This window comes from Artemia sp. Qi Xiang Cuo, chromosome 15 (genome assembly GCF_049724085.1).
Source record: "Artemia sp. Qi Xiang Cuo chromosome 15, ASM4972408v1, whole genome shotgun sequence".
Lineage (NCBI taxonomy): Eukaryota > Metazoa > Arthropoda > Branchiopoda > Anostraca > Artemiidae > Artemia > Artemia sp. Qi Xiang Cuo.
In genome coordinates this window covers 44292243-44310071 of record NC_142808.1, presented here as the reverse complement: position 1 = coordinate 44310071, position 17829 = coordinate 44292243, and the positions used below count along the sequence as shown (strand labels likewise).

The 17829-nt window shown below is 36.4% G+C and overlaps 1 protein-coding gene across 1 annotated transcript in view; it reads right to left on the bottom strand.

Moving 5' to 3' along the window:
- The window catches only part of Pex2 (peroxisomal biogenesis factor 2), a 50809-nt gene that overhangs the window by 32376 nt on the left and 604 nt on the right, over positions 1-17829 (bottom strand). Inside the window, exon 2 of the mRNA XM_089101538.1 lies at positions 14694-14771. Within this exon, the coding sequence (XP_088957664.1) occupies positions 14694-14771 (78 nt within the window). The remainder of the gene's footprint in view (positions 1-14693; positions 14772-17829) is intronic.

The following is a 17829-nucleotide window of genomic DNA, read 5'->3' as shown; positions in this document are numbered from 1 at the left end:
ATGGCTAGTGCCCTTTTTAATAGTCGAAAGTGATTTGAAGGCAACTCACACCCCTTCCACACCCACCATTTCCCCAAACATATCCATTCAAAATTTTTAGATATCCATTTTGTTCCATGTAGTTTAAAGTTCAGAAAATTATACCTTTCAGCAGGACACTCCCCCCACAGTCTTCAGGGCAAGGTTTATAAATTATGCCCTAGGGGCATATAAGGCTTTTATTGAAATCTTTGTCGAAGGCGTTTTTTATAGAAGGTGTTGTCGTAGAAACTTGAAAAAGGGCTCATTCGATTGGAAATACGGAGAGCTAATGCCTTTTTCAATAGTCAAAAGTGATTGGAGGGCAAGTAACCCCCCTCTCACGCCCTCCATTTCCCCAAACACATCCAATCAAAATTTTGAGATAGCCATTTTATTCAACGTAGTTTTCAGTTCTGTAACTTAGGTCTTTGAGGATGACAACCGCCTCAAAGCCCTCAGGACAAGATTTGTAAGTTATTTCCTAGAGGCATATAAAGTTTTTACAGGAGGCTTTGTGGTAGAAACTTGAAAAACGGATCATTCGATTAGAAATTGAAATGGCTAGTGTCTTTATTAAGAGTCGACAGTATTTGGAAGACAAATAGCACCCCTTCCACGCCCACCATTTCCCCAAACACATCCAATCAAAATTTTTACATAGCCATTTTGTTCCACGCAGTTAAAGTTCAGGAAATTATACCTCTGAGCAGGACACTCCCCCCACATTCTCCAGGGCAAGGGTTATAAGTTATGCCCTGGGGACATATAAGATTTTATTGAAATCTTTGTCGTAAAAACTTGAAAAAGGGCTCATTCGATTGGAAATTCAAAGGTCTAGTGCCCTTTTTAATAGTCGAAAGTGATTTGAGGGCAACTAGCCCCCCTCTCTCGCACACCTTTTCCCCAAACACATCCAATCAAATTTTTTAGATAGCCATTTTGTTCAGTGTTGTGGATTTCCAGATAGAAATTATGTTTTTTAGGAGGAAACTGCCCCAAAGCCCTCAGGGCAAGGGTTTTAAGTTATGCCCCGGGGGAATATAAGGTATTTATACAACATGTTGTCATAGAAACTTCAAAAAGGGCTCATTCGATTGAAAATTGAAATGGCTAGTGCCCTTTTTAATAGTCGAAAGTGATTGGAAGGCAACTTACACCCCTTCCACGCCCACCATTTCCCCAAACATATCCAATCAAAATTTTTAGATAGCCATTTTGTTCCAAGTAGTTTAAAGTTCAGGAAATTATACCTTTCAGCAGGGCACTCCCCCCACAGTCTTCAGGGCAAGGTTTATAAATTATGCCCTGGGGGCATATAAGGTTTTTATTGAAATCTTTGTCGAAGGCGTTTTTTATAGAAGGTGTTGTCGTAGAAACTTGAAAAAGGGCTCATTCGATTGGAAATTCGAAGGGCTAGTGCTCTTTTTAATAGTCGAAAGTGATTTGAGGGCAACTAACTCCCCTCTCACACCCACATTTTCCCCAAACACATCCAATTAAAATTTTTAGATAGGCATTTTATTCAACGTAGTTGAAAGTTTTGGAAATTAGGTCTTTAAGGATGACAACCCATCCCCCCCACAACCCTTAGGGCAAGGGTTGTAAGTTATGCCCTGGGAGCATTTGTAGAAAACGATGTTGTAAAAACATCAAAAAGGGCTCATTCCATTGAAAATTGATAGGGCTAGTGCCCTTTTAATAGTCGAAAGTGATTGAAGGGCAACTAACCCCCCTCTCATGCACACCATTTCCGCAGACATATCCAATCCAAATTTCGAAGCATCCATTTTGTTCAACGTAGTCGAAAGTTCTGGAAATTAGGTCTTTTAGAATGCTAACCCCCTCAGAGCCCTCATCGGAAGGTTTGTAAGTTATGCCCTGGTGGTATATAAGGTTTATGTAAAAGTTGTTGTAGAAAGTTCAAAAAGGGCTTATTTGATTGGAAATTGAAATTGCCCTTTTTAATAGTCGAAATTGAGTGGAGAGTAATTAACCCCCCTCTCACGCCCACCATTTCTCTGAAAACATGCAATCAAAATGTAAAGATAGCCATTTTGTTCAACGTAGTTAAAAGTTCTGGAAAATATGTATTTAAGAATGACAAACCCCCCAGACTCCCCAGGGCAAAGGTTGTAAGTTACGCCCTGGGGGCATATAAGGTTTTTTCTGATAGAATTGTCGTAAAACCTTCAAAAGGGACTATTTCAATTGGAATTTAGAGGGATAGTGACTTTTTTAATAGTCGGAAGCGATTGAAGGGTTACAAACTCCCCTCCCACGCCCACCATTCCCCAAAACACATCTAATCAAAATTTTCAGATAGCCAATTTGTTCAACGTAGTAGAAAGTTCTGGAAATTAGATCTTTGAAAATGACAACCCCCCAGCCCTCAGGGCGAGGTTTGTAAGTTATCCCCTGGGGGCATATAAGGTTTTTATTGAAAGCGTTGTCGTAGAAACTTCAAAAGGGCTCATTTGATTGGAAATTGAAAGGGCTAGTGCCTTTTTTAAAAGTTGAAAGTGATTGGAGAAAGACTAACGCCCTTCTCACGCCCACCCTTTTCCCACACACATCCAATCAAAATTTTGAGATAGCCATTTTATTTAACATAGTTGAAAGTTCTGGAAATTGGGTCTTAGAGGGTGACAAACACCCTCACAGCCCTTAGGGTAAGGGTTGTAATTTATGCCATTGGGGCATATAAGGTATTTATAGGAAGTGTTGTCGTAGAAACTCAAAAAGGACTCATTCGATTGGAAATCGAAAGGCCTAGTGCCCTTTTTAATAGTCGATAGAATGTGGGTATAATGTATTATTTTTTTGTTGTCGTTGTTGTTGTTTAGACAAGGGCACTTTGTATCGAAGGAGTTGTCATAGGAACTACGAAAAGGGCTCATTCGATTGAAAATAGAAAGGGCTGATGCCCATTTGAATAGTAAAAAGTGATTGGAGGTAAACCAATCCCCCTCCCACGCCCACCCTCCCATTCGACTTTATGTTTGAAAAACTAAATGTTGCCATAAGATTAAATCAAAATGCACTGTGTTAATGCTAATTCCCAATAAGGCATCTCAGCAGCATCTTAAGAACGACTGAGGGTATTATGTTCAAACCTTCGGGAATGCTTGTGCTCTTATAATTTAACCAAATCAAAATAGCGTAAGCGTATCCAAGCTATCAAAGAAAGTAAACAAATTTTGTTGCGAATGGTATCAAGTTTTCCATTTCAGGTCAACTAGAGGAGGTATGAAACTAAAGTTCCCGAAAGTTCAAAGTATTTTTCAGCTGTCGATCGGATTTGGATAAATTTCTTAAGGACTCTGTGAAGATCTATTACGAAAAACTGTCCACTGAAGAATTCCTTTTCTTACCCCGTCGTTGCTACTCATTTCAAAGCCAAGGTCCCCTAGCTGCCGAGTACACCAGGATCCCTGTCTGCTCCAGATGTGGCGCGTCTGACCATGCTTCCAAAAAGAACGATGCAGAAGTGTACTCGTGCTATGTTTTTCGTTTCCTGCAAGAAAGCGGGTCATACCTGCTATAGCTTAAAGTGTCAGAAAAACCAGCAAAAGACAACTCATTAACATGATGAATAACGAAATCTCTAACATTTCCCTAAGTTCTTGGAATGTAATTAGAAATTTTCCGAGTAACCAGTTGTAGGTGTCAAGTTTGTGAATAATTATAATGTAATATACCTGCAGTAACATTTCGCAACAGATACTTGCCTGAAACTGCTATATATCGGTTTGTCTTACTTTGTAATCCCCGTGCCTCCAAAACGTTCATCTCTATGGGGACGTCTGTCTTGTGGTAGTGACACGTTAGTAAGCAGTCGTTTTGTGTGAGAAATAGAAAGCAACAGTGAAATTTTTCTTGCTGCTAGACTATATAGCCTGCTAGTTATAAATCTGTACCTTCCCACTGATTACCATGACGAGAAATCTGATAGTGCTTCTGCTATAAGTGCTGCCAAACTAGCCCGCTGCCTTAAAAAAGCCGAAAGCGAGTCCCTTGAGTGCATAATAGTGGGTGATTTTAACTGTAATTTAGAAGTTGATATTAGTGCCCAAAATAGTCGTTGTTGCATTCTAATAGGGATACTTGAGAGCCGTTTTACTATTCACCGGAAGAATCAGGACTTTTCGTATATCTGCCAATCTGGTTCAATCGCGAATCAGGACCACATTTCCACTTTATGTTTTTGCCAGAAAGTGAGGAATTTGTCCGCCCTAACAAATCTATTTCGGATCACGCCATCGCTCATTGTAGTATTAGTAGCCCTGCCTCATTGTCCGCTGCGAATAATTCGCTAGCTTTCACACAAAGGTGGAATGAGGTTCCAGTTAGGCGTAAAATTGATAAAGAAAAGTTGTAAGATTCTTGTGATCTTGTTCTGTCAAAACTTCGCATACCGTTTGACCTAATTATGAAATTTTCTCATCGTGATGAAAGAGATGTGTGGCTAAGTCTTAATATTTATTACGCTGAACTGACCCAGGCTCTTCTGTTTGCTGAATCTCAAGGAGTTCCCAAGTCTCGTGCCAGACAAAAAACTCAAGAAAAAGGATGGTCTTCTAACCCTGTGTTACAATTAGCATGCGACCGAGTTACCTTCTGATACGGGATATGGAAAGAATGTGGTAGACCACACTCAGGAGTAGCTAAATAGATTAGAGTTGCATCTAAGCGTAGGTTTGGGAAGGAACTTGCTCGTCACTGTGTGCAGTTGAAATCTGAGCTTTCTGAAAAAGTAATTAAACATCCTAATCTGTTATGGAAAATGTTGGATAAGAAGAAGTCAGCGGGTCCCGAGTCAGATATCCCATCTTTAACATGGATAAACTATTACCTTGATGAGTTTTCAATCCCAAAACAGGATCTTAACATTTCTGTTCAAGAAAAGCTTTCATCCCTCCTCTCATCAATTCCAGATAGAGATTTCATAGTTACCCAGTCACAGGTTGCGTCCGCAGTCCGAAGGTTAAAAAAGAAAAAGTCGGCTGGTATTGACCGTGTATCCACCCTTCACCTTAGCCATTGCAGCCCAACTTTCATGGGGCACCTAAATCTTCTCTTTCACATGATCTTCACCACTGGACTCGTACCATCAGCATTCGGTACTGGGTCGCTTAGGCCAGTCCTGAAGAAAGTAAAAAGTACTTCGGATTGTGCTTCGTTCAGATCGATCACAGTAGCACCAACGCTTTGTAAAATCTTCGAACTTTTGGTCATTGATGAAATCCAGGGAAAATGCTGGATTCCCCCTTCCCCGTTTGAGCTCCAGAGGGGTCTCGGTTGTGGCCATGCCATTTCTGCTTTGCATTCAGTCTTGATTGACGCTGATGAATCAAAAGAGTCCATTGTTATAGGTGTACATGACGTCTGCCATGCCTACGACTCACTTCTCCATGACCAGCTCATTCTGGATATGGGAAAGAGGTGTGTACAGAAGGACATCCTGCTACCCATTAAAGACATGTACGACCACCTACAGGCTGAACTCCTACTTCCTGGCCATGGTTGAGCCCTCACTGAATGTACACCAGACGTGATGCTGTCCTACCGAGCTAATCCTGTAGTCACAGTAAAAAATAGTGATCGATAAGAATCAGTCAGATCTCCTTGTCCCTTTAATTCTTGTGTTATTGAACCACAGTGTACTATCGAGACAATATACATAGCTCGTGGCATAGACGTTACAATGATAGCTTACGCCGATGACATTCTGAACCCCAGCCGCACAATAGCAGGCACAGAGACCACATTCTCCACACTACAATCAAATTACAGTCGCATTGGTCTTGAATTTAACCCACAGAAGTCGAATATTCTTCTGTTCAACTGGCGCCAAGAAGAGGTCTCGTCTCTGAGGCTGGGAGAACTGTCTGTAGCCCCTGTCTCAAAAATTATATACCTTGGTTTACCAATTGTAAAGGATCTAAAAACCACCCGCTCCCTTCTTATTGATCATCTCCGTAAACACCTGGCTTTTGCTTACAGTAGAGTAGTCTCATCTAAAATCCATTTCAACCGTTTCATTCTGGCTCGACTTTATAACGCAGTATTGCTTCCCCATTTCCTGTATCTAAGCCCGTTTTGGAGAATTTTTCCCGAGCCAGAGAAAAGAAAGGTCAGATCCACATTTTTTAAGTATGCGAAGTTCTTGTTGCGGTTTCCGCCGTGGACAAGAAATTCGCGCCTTGTTAAAAATTTTAAAATTGAGGACTCAACAGCAGCTATAATTGAACAAATTAAACGGTACAACGAGAAAGTCTATTCCCACCCTTGGTACCGTTTGCTCAGGCAGTAAATCGCTGTCCATTTAATTTTATTTGCACATCTCTTGTCATATTTAGTCTTTTTACCGTCTCTTGTCATATTTAGACTAGTTGATTGAGTCTGTTGATTATGAATTGAAGTTATCAAGTATTTTGCTGTAGCTTAGGTTAGTTGAATTGAAGTTATCAATCATATTGCTTATGTTTATTCAGTACTTGGGAGTTTAAAAAGTAAGTGTAAAAGTGCAGTGTATAATTGAGTTTTTGTTTCTCGTCTTTGTAATTTGTTTGATTATGTGTAATGTGTTGTAATTTGTTTTTTTGTGTGTGTTTTTTCTTTTTTAGTGATACTCCGTCTTTTGTACCTTTTTTTGACGGGTAATAAATAAATAAATGAATAAAATAAATTAAACACTACTATTTGTGTCCAGATTTTTAAGAGGGTGTATGTTGTTAAAAATTGCTGAAAATTTTTCTCCAGCATACAAATAGCAGGCCAAACTATAAGTTCTTAAAAAACGAAAAGATTTAAAGTATTATTTTATTTTTCTCCGAAAAGACCATGTCAATTTAAAACGAACAGAAATTAATTAAAAAAAACTTTTTCCACAAAATAAGTTTTTCAAAGAAAAGAAAAGTATAATAAGTTTTTCAAAGAAAAGTAATTATAATCTGTAGGCTAGATTATAATTTGCCCTGTACTGAACAAAATATAAATGTTTTGACTTTTATAACTTCAATAAATCCAACAATACTAACATTTGATTACTAAATATCAGTTTATGTATGTTAAACTGACAATGCACATTCATTTGTATTTTTTTTCAGTAAAGTGCAAATTATGATCTCGCCTTGGGAAGGCATAGGGGTTTTGAGCCCTACTTATGTTAATTTCTGCTCGTTTTGAGGTTTGACTTGGTTATTTATTGTAATTTGTGTTCGTTTTGGGTTTCATTTATTTATCGATTCTGATTAGCGGTAGTTTCACGCTTGGTAGATTATTTGATTTTATTTTTGCTAATTTTTGGTTTATTGGAGTTCTTTACTTTTCTTAGAAAAAATTATTTTATGGAAAAAGTCTTTTAATTAATTTCTACAAGAACCTTATATGACCCCGGGCATAACTTACAATCTTTGACCTGAGGGCTATCTGGGGGGGGGGGCATCCTCAAAGACATTACTTCTAGACTTTCAACTACACTGAACAAAATGGATATCTCAAAATTATGATTGAATGTGTTTGGGGAAATGATTGGTGTATGGGGCGGGGCTTCATGACCTCCAATCACTTTTACTGTTAAAAAGGCCAGTAGAACTTCTGATTACCAGTCAAATGAGCCCCCTGTGAGGTCTATACAACCACCCTTTCTTTAAAAAACCTTATATCCCTGCAGGGCATAACTTACATCCCTTGCCCTGAGCGTTTTTTTTTTGGGGGGAGGGGTTGTCATTCTCAAAGTCATTATTTCCGGACCTTAAAATTAAACTGAACAAAATGCCTATCTCGAAACTGTGATTGGATGTGTTTGGGGAAGTGATTGACGTGAGGGAGGGGGAGCTGGTTCCCCTTCAAGACCTCTTTTGAAGTTCCTATGATATTTTTTTTTCTGTAAGAAGTGCCCTGGTCTAAAAAGAACAATATATTGTGCCCACATCACTCTTTACTTAGGCAGCACTATCGCTCTGCCTATGATATTTTGTCTTGACATTTCAATTATACAGCAATGGAAGTGCCGATTAGACCGGGTAAGCCCAGCCCCCTAAAAGTCTATGGGCGCCCATGTTCAAAGAAGCTGAAAAAAATCTTGTGAGATTCACATCATTTTTCGAGCAATATAAGCTAGGACAATACCACGTAGTGTTCCAAGGCGGAAGAATTTCCCACAGATGACGTCCTATTACCTACTACCTATATGACGTCCAATTATCTATACTTTGGTACTTTGCCCGATTCTTTAACAGAAGGGTACCATAAAAAATATGAAGCTATTCCAGATCAGTAAAATCTGGTACACTTGAAGTTTATCATCAAATTTCCGACATACTTGAAGAATTTTAAGAAGAATTTTAGAAATTTAATTTATGAAGCAAATTAGGAATATATACAGAAAGATGTAAATACAGAAACCAAGGATAAAGGATGAAGATCCTCCAGAGTCATTGCGGGCGCATAGGGCGTTGAATAGGCATTTCAGTTGCTGGGTGTAGCAAGCTTGTCGCCCAAATTTGCTACGGCGGGGATCAAATCCTGGGCCCCGTATTACCAAGCATAGCATCACTCCACTGTGCTACAATATAGAAGCCAAACATGAATAAAAAGATGTAAAAATTACATTTCAACAACTGGATGATGATCGATGTTGATCGATGTTCACCACTTCAGTCCTTATCTTTAAACTATTCTCTTTTCCTTTAAATAACACTGGGTTTATTTAAAAATAAAGTATTTTCGATGTATACTTTGTATACTGTATACTAGTATACTAGATGTATACTAGCAAACTTGTACGGGAGAAAACCTTCCCAATAAATCAATAAACCAAAAAAAAAAAAAATCGACTGAGAAAAAAAAAACATAATTAGAGCTCAACTTACCGGACCCGAAAACCCTGGCGCAGAATAATCCATCCAAAAAATACACATCAAAACAATGGTTCTTTAACAATTCACGAAATTCCTCCAAGCCCCCAACATTCCTCAAATCCTCTGGCAAAATCTCCCAAACTAACGGATACCAACTGAGAAGATCGTGTCAAATGATAATTTCGTGATTAAGATATATAAATTTTTCTCCTGGTTGTGAGGTTTAATTATGTTTCCATTGTTTTTCATTTTGTATACAAGTTTTTCTCTTATCTAAGTTCTCTGTTTTTGGACTTTATTTTTTATGTTTCAGTTTCATTTGTCTCAAAAAATTAGTTCATCGTTCTGTTTGCCTAGTTGCTATCCACACGTTATTGTTATGGAGATACCAAGCTGGGTGGTGAGTGGCGCGTGATGGATCATAATTTGTAAGTATTTTGAATTTGTCTGACTCGAGTTTGTGTGACATCTCCCCCCTGGTTGAGTGACTACTTCAGTTTGAAAATAACCCAATAGATGTTCTTAGTTTGATTAATAATTCAGCAGGTCAGTCTAATAAATCACCATCAAATCCCTATTTTTCACTTAGTAGTAAGTATGTAACGGATTTAGATCAAGTATCCAAACAAGACGGTAGTTTCTCTGTGCTTCAGCTTAATGTACAGGGTCTTTGTTCTTCGTTTGATGAGTTGAAAAAAATAGTGCGTAGTGGCCACTCTGACTTTTTTGGTCTTTGTGAGACTTTCCTTGATTCGAAAAATGAATCTCTATTGCATCTCTCTGGGCACAAGATGGAATATCTAAATCGAAGTAGGATGGCTAGAGGGGGCCTTGCTGTTTATGTTTCGGAATGTCTTCCGAACTCTGTTAGACGTGACCTGTCAAGAAATGAAGAAGGAATTTTTGAATCCATATTTATAGAGATCAAAACCCAAGCTAAAACTTTGATTGTTGGTAATATATACCGGTCTCCTAGTGGGTCTGTTTCCTCTTTCCTTCAGATTCTTGATGAGGTTTTAGAAACAATCTAACTTTATTCATGTGAACTTGTCGTTATGGGTGAATTCAACCTTAATATGTGTGACCGGAGGTGATCCTCGTCCTTGGATTTTCTTTCAACAATGATCGCTTGTGGAACATTACCTTCTGCATACATTCCAACTCGCATTACTAACACTACTGCTTCTTTGCTTGAAAACATTTTTTCATCGTTGACCTTGGTGCAAAATTCTGTATTGACGAGTGATATCTCAGACCATTTTCCTGTTTTTTCCACGTATGATTTTTCCGATTCTTTGCGTAGGAGGAGACAGGGAGCTGGTTTTTCCTCTTTAAAATTGAATGATCAGAGTTTGCATCTTCTTAGGTCACGGTTGGCGAGTTGTTTGTGGAGTAATTCTGAAAATAAATCTGATATAAATTCTTTGTTAAATTCGTTTTATAATTCTTTGAAAGAAGCTACCTTGGATGCATGTGATGCGTTTCCATTCGAATCCGGCATCGAAAAGAACAACCCCTTTGAATCCTTGGATGACTCCGGGACTCCTTAAAAGTTTGAGGAAGAAAAACAATCTTTGGAAGGCTTACAGGTCATCTAAGCCATTCTCGACTTCAACTTTTCAAAGCTTATAGAAGAGTTTACAATTCGCTTTGCCGAAAGGTTAAATCGTTATTCTATTAAAGAAAATTCTCTGCGTGTGTTAAAGACATTAGGAAGACATGGCAAGTAATCAATTCTGTTATCAGGCCATCTTCTCTGCCTCCTTCTGCCCCTATAAGTATTGTGATGGAAGGCGAAAATGTAGAGGGTGAGCTAAAAGTTTAAGATGCGTTTACTTCCTATTTTGCTAATATTGGCAAAATTACAGCCTCTTCTATAAGTCCTTCTTCTTCTCTACCTGACTTTAGGTCTTACCTTGGACCGCCTTGTCCTAAATCAATGACATTGAAGCCTGACTCTGAAGTTGAAATAGCCAGAATTGTCAATGGGTTGAGGGGTTCTTCATCTTCTGGCCTAGACCGTATTCCGACTAAGGTTGCCAAGTTTATTCTTCCTGTCATCGTTTCTGCCCTCACGAGACTTAGCAATCTTTTCTTTGAAAATGGTGTTTTCCCAAGTGCTTTAAAGCGTGTTCGCATTATTATTCTTTTAATAGGTGGATCCAGGAATGATCCTGAAAATTATCGTCCCATATCTCTTTTATCAGTACTTAGTCAAACTTCTTGATTTTCTTAATTCTAAACACTTTTTTCATGATTTTCAGTTTAGTTTTAGGGTGAAGTACTCAACTGAGCATGCATGCGCAACTCTCTTTAATTATTTACATTCATTCCTTGACTCTGGTCTGATACATTCTGATATTTTTCTCATTACAAGAAAAGCATTCGACTTATTACAACATGAGATTCTTTATTGAAAACTGTCCCATATTGGTGCAAAAGGGAATGCTTATTCTTGTCTTCTATCATATTTATCTGGTCGAGTCATCTCTGTTGATCTGCACTTTTCTAACCCTTCCGGAATAGAGTTTGGCGTTCCACAAGGATCCGTCATTGGGCCGATACTCTTTTTGGTCTACGTCAATGACCTTATTAATGCGGTTCAAAATTTAAAACCTACCATTTGCTGTCGTCTTTGTCAACGAGCATCCGTCATTAGTTGTGACAGGAGTTCGTCCTTACCGAATGCACTTATTGCTTTTGTTGATGACAGAACTTTTGGCACAGCTGGTAGAACTGAGTCTGATCTTCGTTCAAAGATGAAAGACCTTTTTGAAAGAGTTATCCAGTGGTTTGATGTAAATTATCTTGCCTTAAATGTCACGAAGTTATGTTTTCTCATTTTCTCTAGAGTCTCAAAGGCTTGCCCTGACTTAAATGAAATACACGTATTAAGAGGTTCTCTAAGTAGACCTAGGGATCGCTGCGTTCGATTCCTAGGCATCTTGCTTGATGAAAATCTTTTCTTCGATCATCATATTGACCTGATTAAAATGAAAGTCTTCAGTAGTCTTGGAATCCTTAGAAAGCTCATACACATATTTTCAGGGTCAATTCTTAGAATCTTGTTCTACAGCCTAGTTCAGTCTTATGTTTCATATTGTTCTGTTATTTGGATGTCAACTTTTCCCTCGTCTCTGATGCCTTTTTCAAAACTTTTTGATAAGGCGAGGACTCTTATTTAGGAAACTAACCGATCTTCACTTAAACCCTTGCTTGATTTGAAATCTCTCTATTTTCTTTCTTGTTCTTCTTTCATTTTTCTACAGTTTCACGGCCATCTTCCTGCTGCCCTATGTAATTATATATCTTTTTTTCTGATCTATCGACTTATCATCTCCGCACTTCCAACAATTTACAGATTCCTCATACTCCATCAGTAAGGTCTGACTTCAACCCTCTGACAACTTGCAACAGGGTTTGGAACACGCTCCCTGTGTCTGCACGAAGCTGCCACTCATTTGGTATGTTCAAAAATTATGTTAGAGAATTTCTAGCTAGTAATTAAGTTTTTTCCAGTTTCCCTTGGAGTTGATGTTTCTGGATTGACTTAGATATTTATTTGAGTTGGTGAAACCATGCGCTACCCCCTGCCTAGCTTGTCATTTTGGGGATTATTAAAGTGGGCGGGCGACTGGATTTTTTGGATTTTGTTTATATTTTTTTGTGTTGGTATTTTTTTCCCCTGTTCTTTCCCGGCCATGGAGCCTTATGGGGGAGATTGTGTTGAAGTAGTTTTTTGTTTATGATTTTTTATTGTTAAATAAAGAACTCAGAACTGACCGTAAATAGCAGACGCAACACTTTTCTATTATAATTACACTGAAATTCTACAATTCTCTATGACGATATTCCTCTTCTTTTTGCTTTACTTTTTGCACCTAAAATCCAATTTCAACCCTTTTTAATTGCTTTTTTTTAATTGAATACATTGTAGGCATATTCACACAGCTTAAATAATCGAAGCTGTTTTGTTTAGTGAATGGACTATTTATAAAGATTTTGTTGACAAATGAAAGTCTGTGGGACCTTGACTCAACAATCAAGACACTTATTCTAATTTAAATTAACGTATATGAGCAATATATCAGATTTTGTATAGTCGATATTTTCCCTGTTCCTTCGAAACCACATGAGTCTTGCATTTTGAATTTAACACCTTAGATCAACAGACCAAAAGGCAGTTCCATACTTCCAGTTGTTCCTAATAATTGTCTGTCAGGTTCCATGAAACCCAACAGTTAACTAAACAAATTTTTTTTACTAACAATTCGTGGAAACGCATTAATTAGGACGTTAGTGGGACGTTTTATTTAAAAAGTGGAACACTATATTTCAACCTTAAATTTTAAGTGAAACTTAAAATAGCACTTTAAACTTAATAACAAGCATTAAACTAAAAACCAAAATTGTAAAAGAATAAAATTTTCCATTATTATTTCTTTATAGAAAAAAATAGCTAGTTTCATTTTTACTCTTCGAGTTTTTATTTTTCTCTAGAATTCCATCAAAAACTTCTCTCCAACAACTAGTACTTCTAGCAGAGTACAGTTAATTCCTAGGAACTCAATTGTAATACTGAATTTTTGTCGAGGGACCTGAATCAGGCCGTAAATACTTAAACTACCATTTTAATAATTTATTTTTACCATTAACCACCATGTTACCATCAGCAATATTGTCAATTGAATGAACAATCGTCAATAATCAAAAATCGTCTGTTTTAACCGCAGGAAAATATTTGTCAATCAGCAACATCATTATTCCAGCCACGACCTAGTACAGAGCAAGAGACGGCCTGAAGTAACCCAAAGTCCAAAAATGGCTTTTAAAGTAACAGTCGAAGTACATATAGTTGTTGATTGATATTTCTTTGGAAATAGGTTATAACTACATCTTTCAATAGTTTGAAATTGTTGCTTTTCAGATTCGACTAAAGAGTAATTTATAATTCCAAAAAAATATGAAATTTCAAAAAAGAGTCTAAAACCCTTCAAAGGTGACGTCAAATCGCCATTTAAAAAAGCACACCATTTAAAAAGTAGTTGTCGGAGAAAACATTTCAGAAACATTTTTTTCTTACATTGAAATATATCTGGCAAAATTTGACTATTTACAGGCTGTTTATAGGACTAAAGGAACAGCCTATAGCAACCGAAAATCAAAAGCAGTTTATTAAGGAACTGTCGAGGGAAAAACATTTCCCAATTGACATTTATTTGGAAAATGTTTATAACTGTATTTCCGAATAGTTCGAATTTTTTTTAAATTCAACTAAACCCTAACTTCTCATTCCAAAAAAAATAATTTCAAAAAGAAGTCTAAAACCCTTCAAATGTGACGTCAATAGTGGTGGTTCACTGTCCCCCACTTTAAACAACAACAAAAATCCCTTCTTTTTTCTAATGGAAGCACTGTGTGACTGTTGTTTTTAGAGTTTTTAAACCATACCTGATAGCACAGAACAAGTAGTCTCAGTCTCTTTTTCACTCTCTCATTAGCTTTCTCTCAATAGCTTTGACTCACTTTGTCTTCCTTTTCATCCCTGTCCCACTTTCACTCTTACTTTATCTCTGTTTCACTTTCTATACTCTTTTACGTCTGTCTTAATTTATTTCTCTTTTTATTTTGATTACATTTTCTCTCCCCCTCTTTGCGCATATGACTTTTCCTCCTTATTCATATCTGCCTGAGTTAATTTGACGCTCTTCCTATGACTGAATTCTTCCTTCCCTTTCGTCTACATCTACGCTTACATTTAGACTATCCTATAAAAAACATATCCAACTCATAATTAATAGGACTTACTGAAAAATGACCAAGACACTTCCTTAAATTTCCCTCAATTGTATTTTCATATTCCGTATCAAGGTCGATAGCATCAAGCTAAAAAAGATACAAATAAATGAACTAAGAAATACAGACAGATAGAGACCATAAAGGCTAAATTTTTAGAGGGGTCAAGATTTTGACAAAATACTACGTATTGTGGTTGCAGCGGTAGCTGCAACCTAGTAAAGGATTAACGGAAATTAGAAAACAATCATTTTCCTTGTCGTGCAGTAGGGCGGTGGGATTGATCCCTGCTTGGCAATACAGAACGAAGGATTCAATCTCAGCTTCAACAACCCGCCGGATTTCGATTCCTTTGATGATATTATACAAAAGCGTATCTGTAATTGTTCAAACAAGAAGAAGAAGAAAATAGTCAAAATAAGAAGAAGAAGAATCAAAAAAAAAAGAAAAGAAGATGCAATGTCAGCAAAATATCCCAACAGTACCTTCAATTAATCTCTAATATGATCTTTTATTTATGGCCTATTAGTAAAGTAATAGTAAAAATATATAGTAATAGTAACAGCTGTGGGGTCGAACTTTTTAGCTATAAAGAAAATTATTTGTATGAAGTCAAAATAATGTGGTCTGATTATACAGTCCAAGTTAGCATCATAACAAAAGCGGATATTTTGCATATATAAATAGATAGTTTGCTCCAAACAAAATCGCTAATTAACAAATTCCGCGCCAAGGAAATTTTAACAGGGTGAAAGAAAAATCGCGCTATTTTTTAAAATATCGTGATTTATATATAAATCGATACTTAAAGAAAAAACCTTCGATTAGACAGAGAAAAAATTATCATAAACAAAAAAATGCAACATCAGTTTAACAATCACCCCGAAAAATAAAAAATTGTCCAGGAAAGTGGTAAGTCATAGCAAGCACTGCACTAAAAACGTGGTAAATGTAACATGAGATTTTGCTTAGAATTTGGTATTTATATATTCATATGCCTGTAGATATTGTTGTACAGAAATAAGCGCTCAGCTTTCACCCTCTGCATTACCTCATAATTGTTTTTCATTTAAACTTATTTAAGGTTTATTTGACTGCTATGCAAATGACAATAGTTTTTTTTTAATGAAGACTTTAATAAAGTCTCGCCAAAAGCTTTTTGAGTCTTTATATAGTGAGAAACTATAATCTCATGATTTTTTTTTCTCAACGATTTCTAAGGAATTCTATATCATTTGAAACATAAATATTATATACTAAATTATATGCTATTATATACTAATTATATACTAGTACTAAAAACACGCCGCAACACCAAGCCACCTGGGGCCAAGAGAGCTACGCCCGCTCCTCCTCTATCCTAATCTACTCAAAGCCTCATTCTTTACACTCTCCCAGGAAGTCCCCATTTCCCTTAAATCTTTCCTTACGACATCCTACCCCCCCAAACGCTAACGGCCCTCTTTTCCACTTAGCCCTGGATAGTTGGCCGACAAGAACAATCTTCGGCAATCTGTCATCCTTCATCCGTAGAACGTACCCTAGCCATCTCAACCTTTCTCTCATTATAGCCAAATGAAACAGGATTGAGCCACACTCTTCATACAGCATACTGTTTGAAATACGGTCAGTCAACTGGGTACCCAAAACAGTCCGTAGGTAATTTCTCTGGAAAACTTATAGCAAATCTTCCTCCGTTTTTCGGAGTACCCATGCTTCGGAACCATATTTGACCACTGTCATCATTGTAGCTTGCAATATTCTAATCTTTATTCGTAGACTTATCTTCCTATACTTCCAAGCTTTTTTCAACTGTAAAAAAAAATCCTGACACTTGGCTATTCCACTTTTAACCCCTTCACTGCTCTCATCGTCTTCACTAATAATACTACCAAGGTAAGTGAAGCTGTCCACTCAATCAATCTTTTCCTTATCCAACATCACCTTTTCATCTTTACTTATACCTAGCCTCAGCGATTTAGTCTTCTTAACATTAATTTTTAAAACAATTCTTGCACCCTGAACTCGCCAAATCTCTAAAGCTTAATTCATTTTGCCCATACTTACATCTAGGATGCTTAAATTATCAGCATATTCTTCAATGGGGAAGTTTTTCTTCTCCAGTTAATTCCATGATCTCACATTGCCTTTCCTGTGCTCCTTAGGACTAATTCTATCAAAAAGATCTATATAAAGAGGGATAGAACAAAACCCTGTTAAACACCTAATTTAATATGAAACCCAGCTGCTAACCTCATTTCCTATCTTAACGGCGGCAGTGTTATTCTCGAACATGCCATTAATCACTTAAATGTATTTGTTTGGTATACCATACAAAGATAAGAACATCACTAAATCTCTTTTATCAACAGAATCGAACACTTCCTAATAATCTATAAAATTGAGGACTAAAGGTGGATTATATCTCAGGCACTTCTCAATTATTAAACTAAGAGTGAAAAATTTGGTTGACTAGGATTGCATTGTTCTTCTTTTAAAACTTCGTCTAAGCATCTCTCAGTCTAAGAACTATCATATTACTAAGTAATTTGCTACCTGCAGAAACCAGGCTAATGCCTCTATAATTACCAAACTCACTCTTATCACCTTTCTGAGTTTATACATGATGAACTACTATAAGCAGTTGAAACTGTATGAACTACTAAAAACTGTTGAAGTTTTTTTACTTTTGTAAAAAAAACTAGTTTTTTTACTTTTGTAAAAAAAACTAGTTTTTTTAGTTTTCTTACACATGTTGAATATATATATATATATATATAAATAAATATATATATATACATATATATATATATATATATATATATATATATATATATATATATATATATATATATATATATATATATATATATATATATATATATATATATATATATATATATATATATATATATATATATATATATATATATATATATATATATATATATATATATATATATATATATATATAAATATATATATATATATATATTTCGTAGGATAGTGTTAAACCGTGAAAAACAGTAAGCAAAACTAATCACCTAAATATTGCAACTCCTTTGGTACATAAAACTCTAAAATCAACATGTTTAATGTAGCTTACATAATTACCATAAAATTCAAAACAAAATTCAACGCCTCCTAG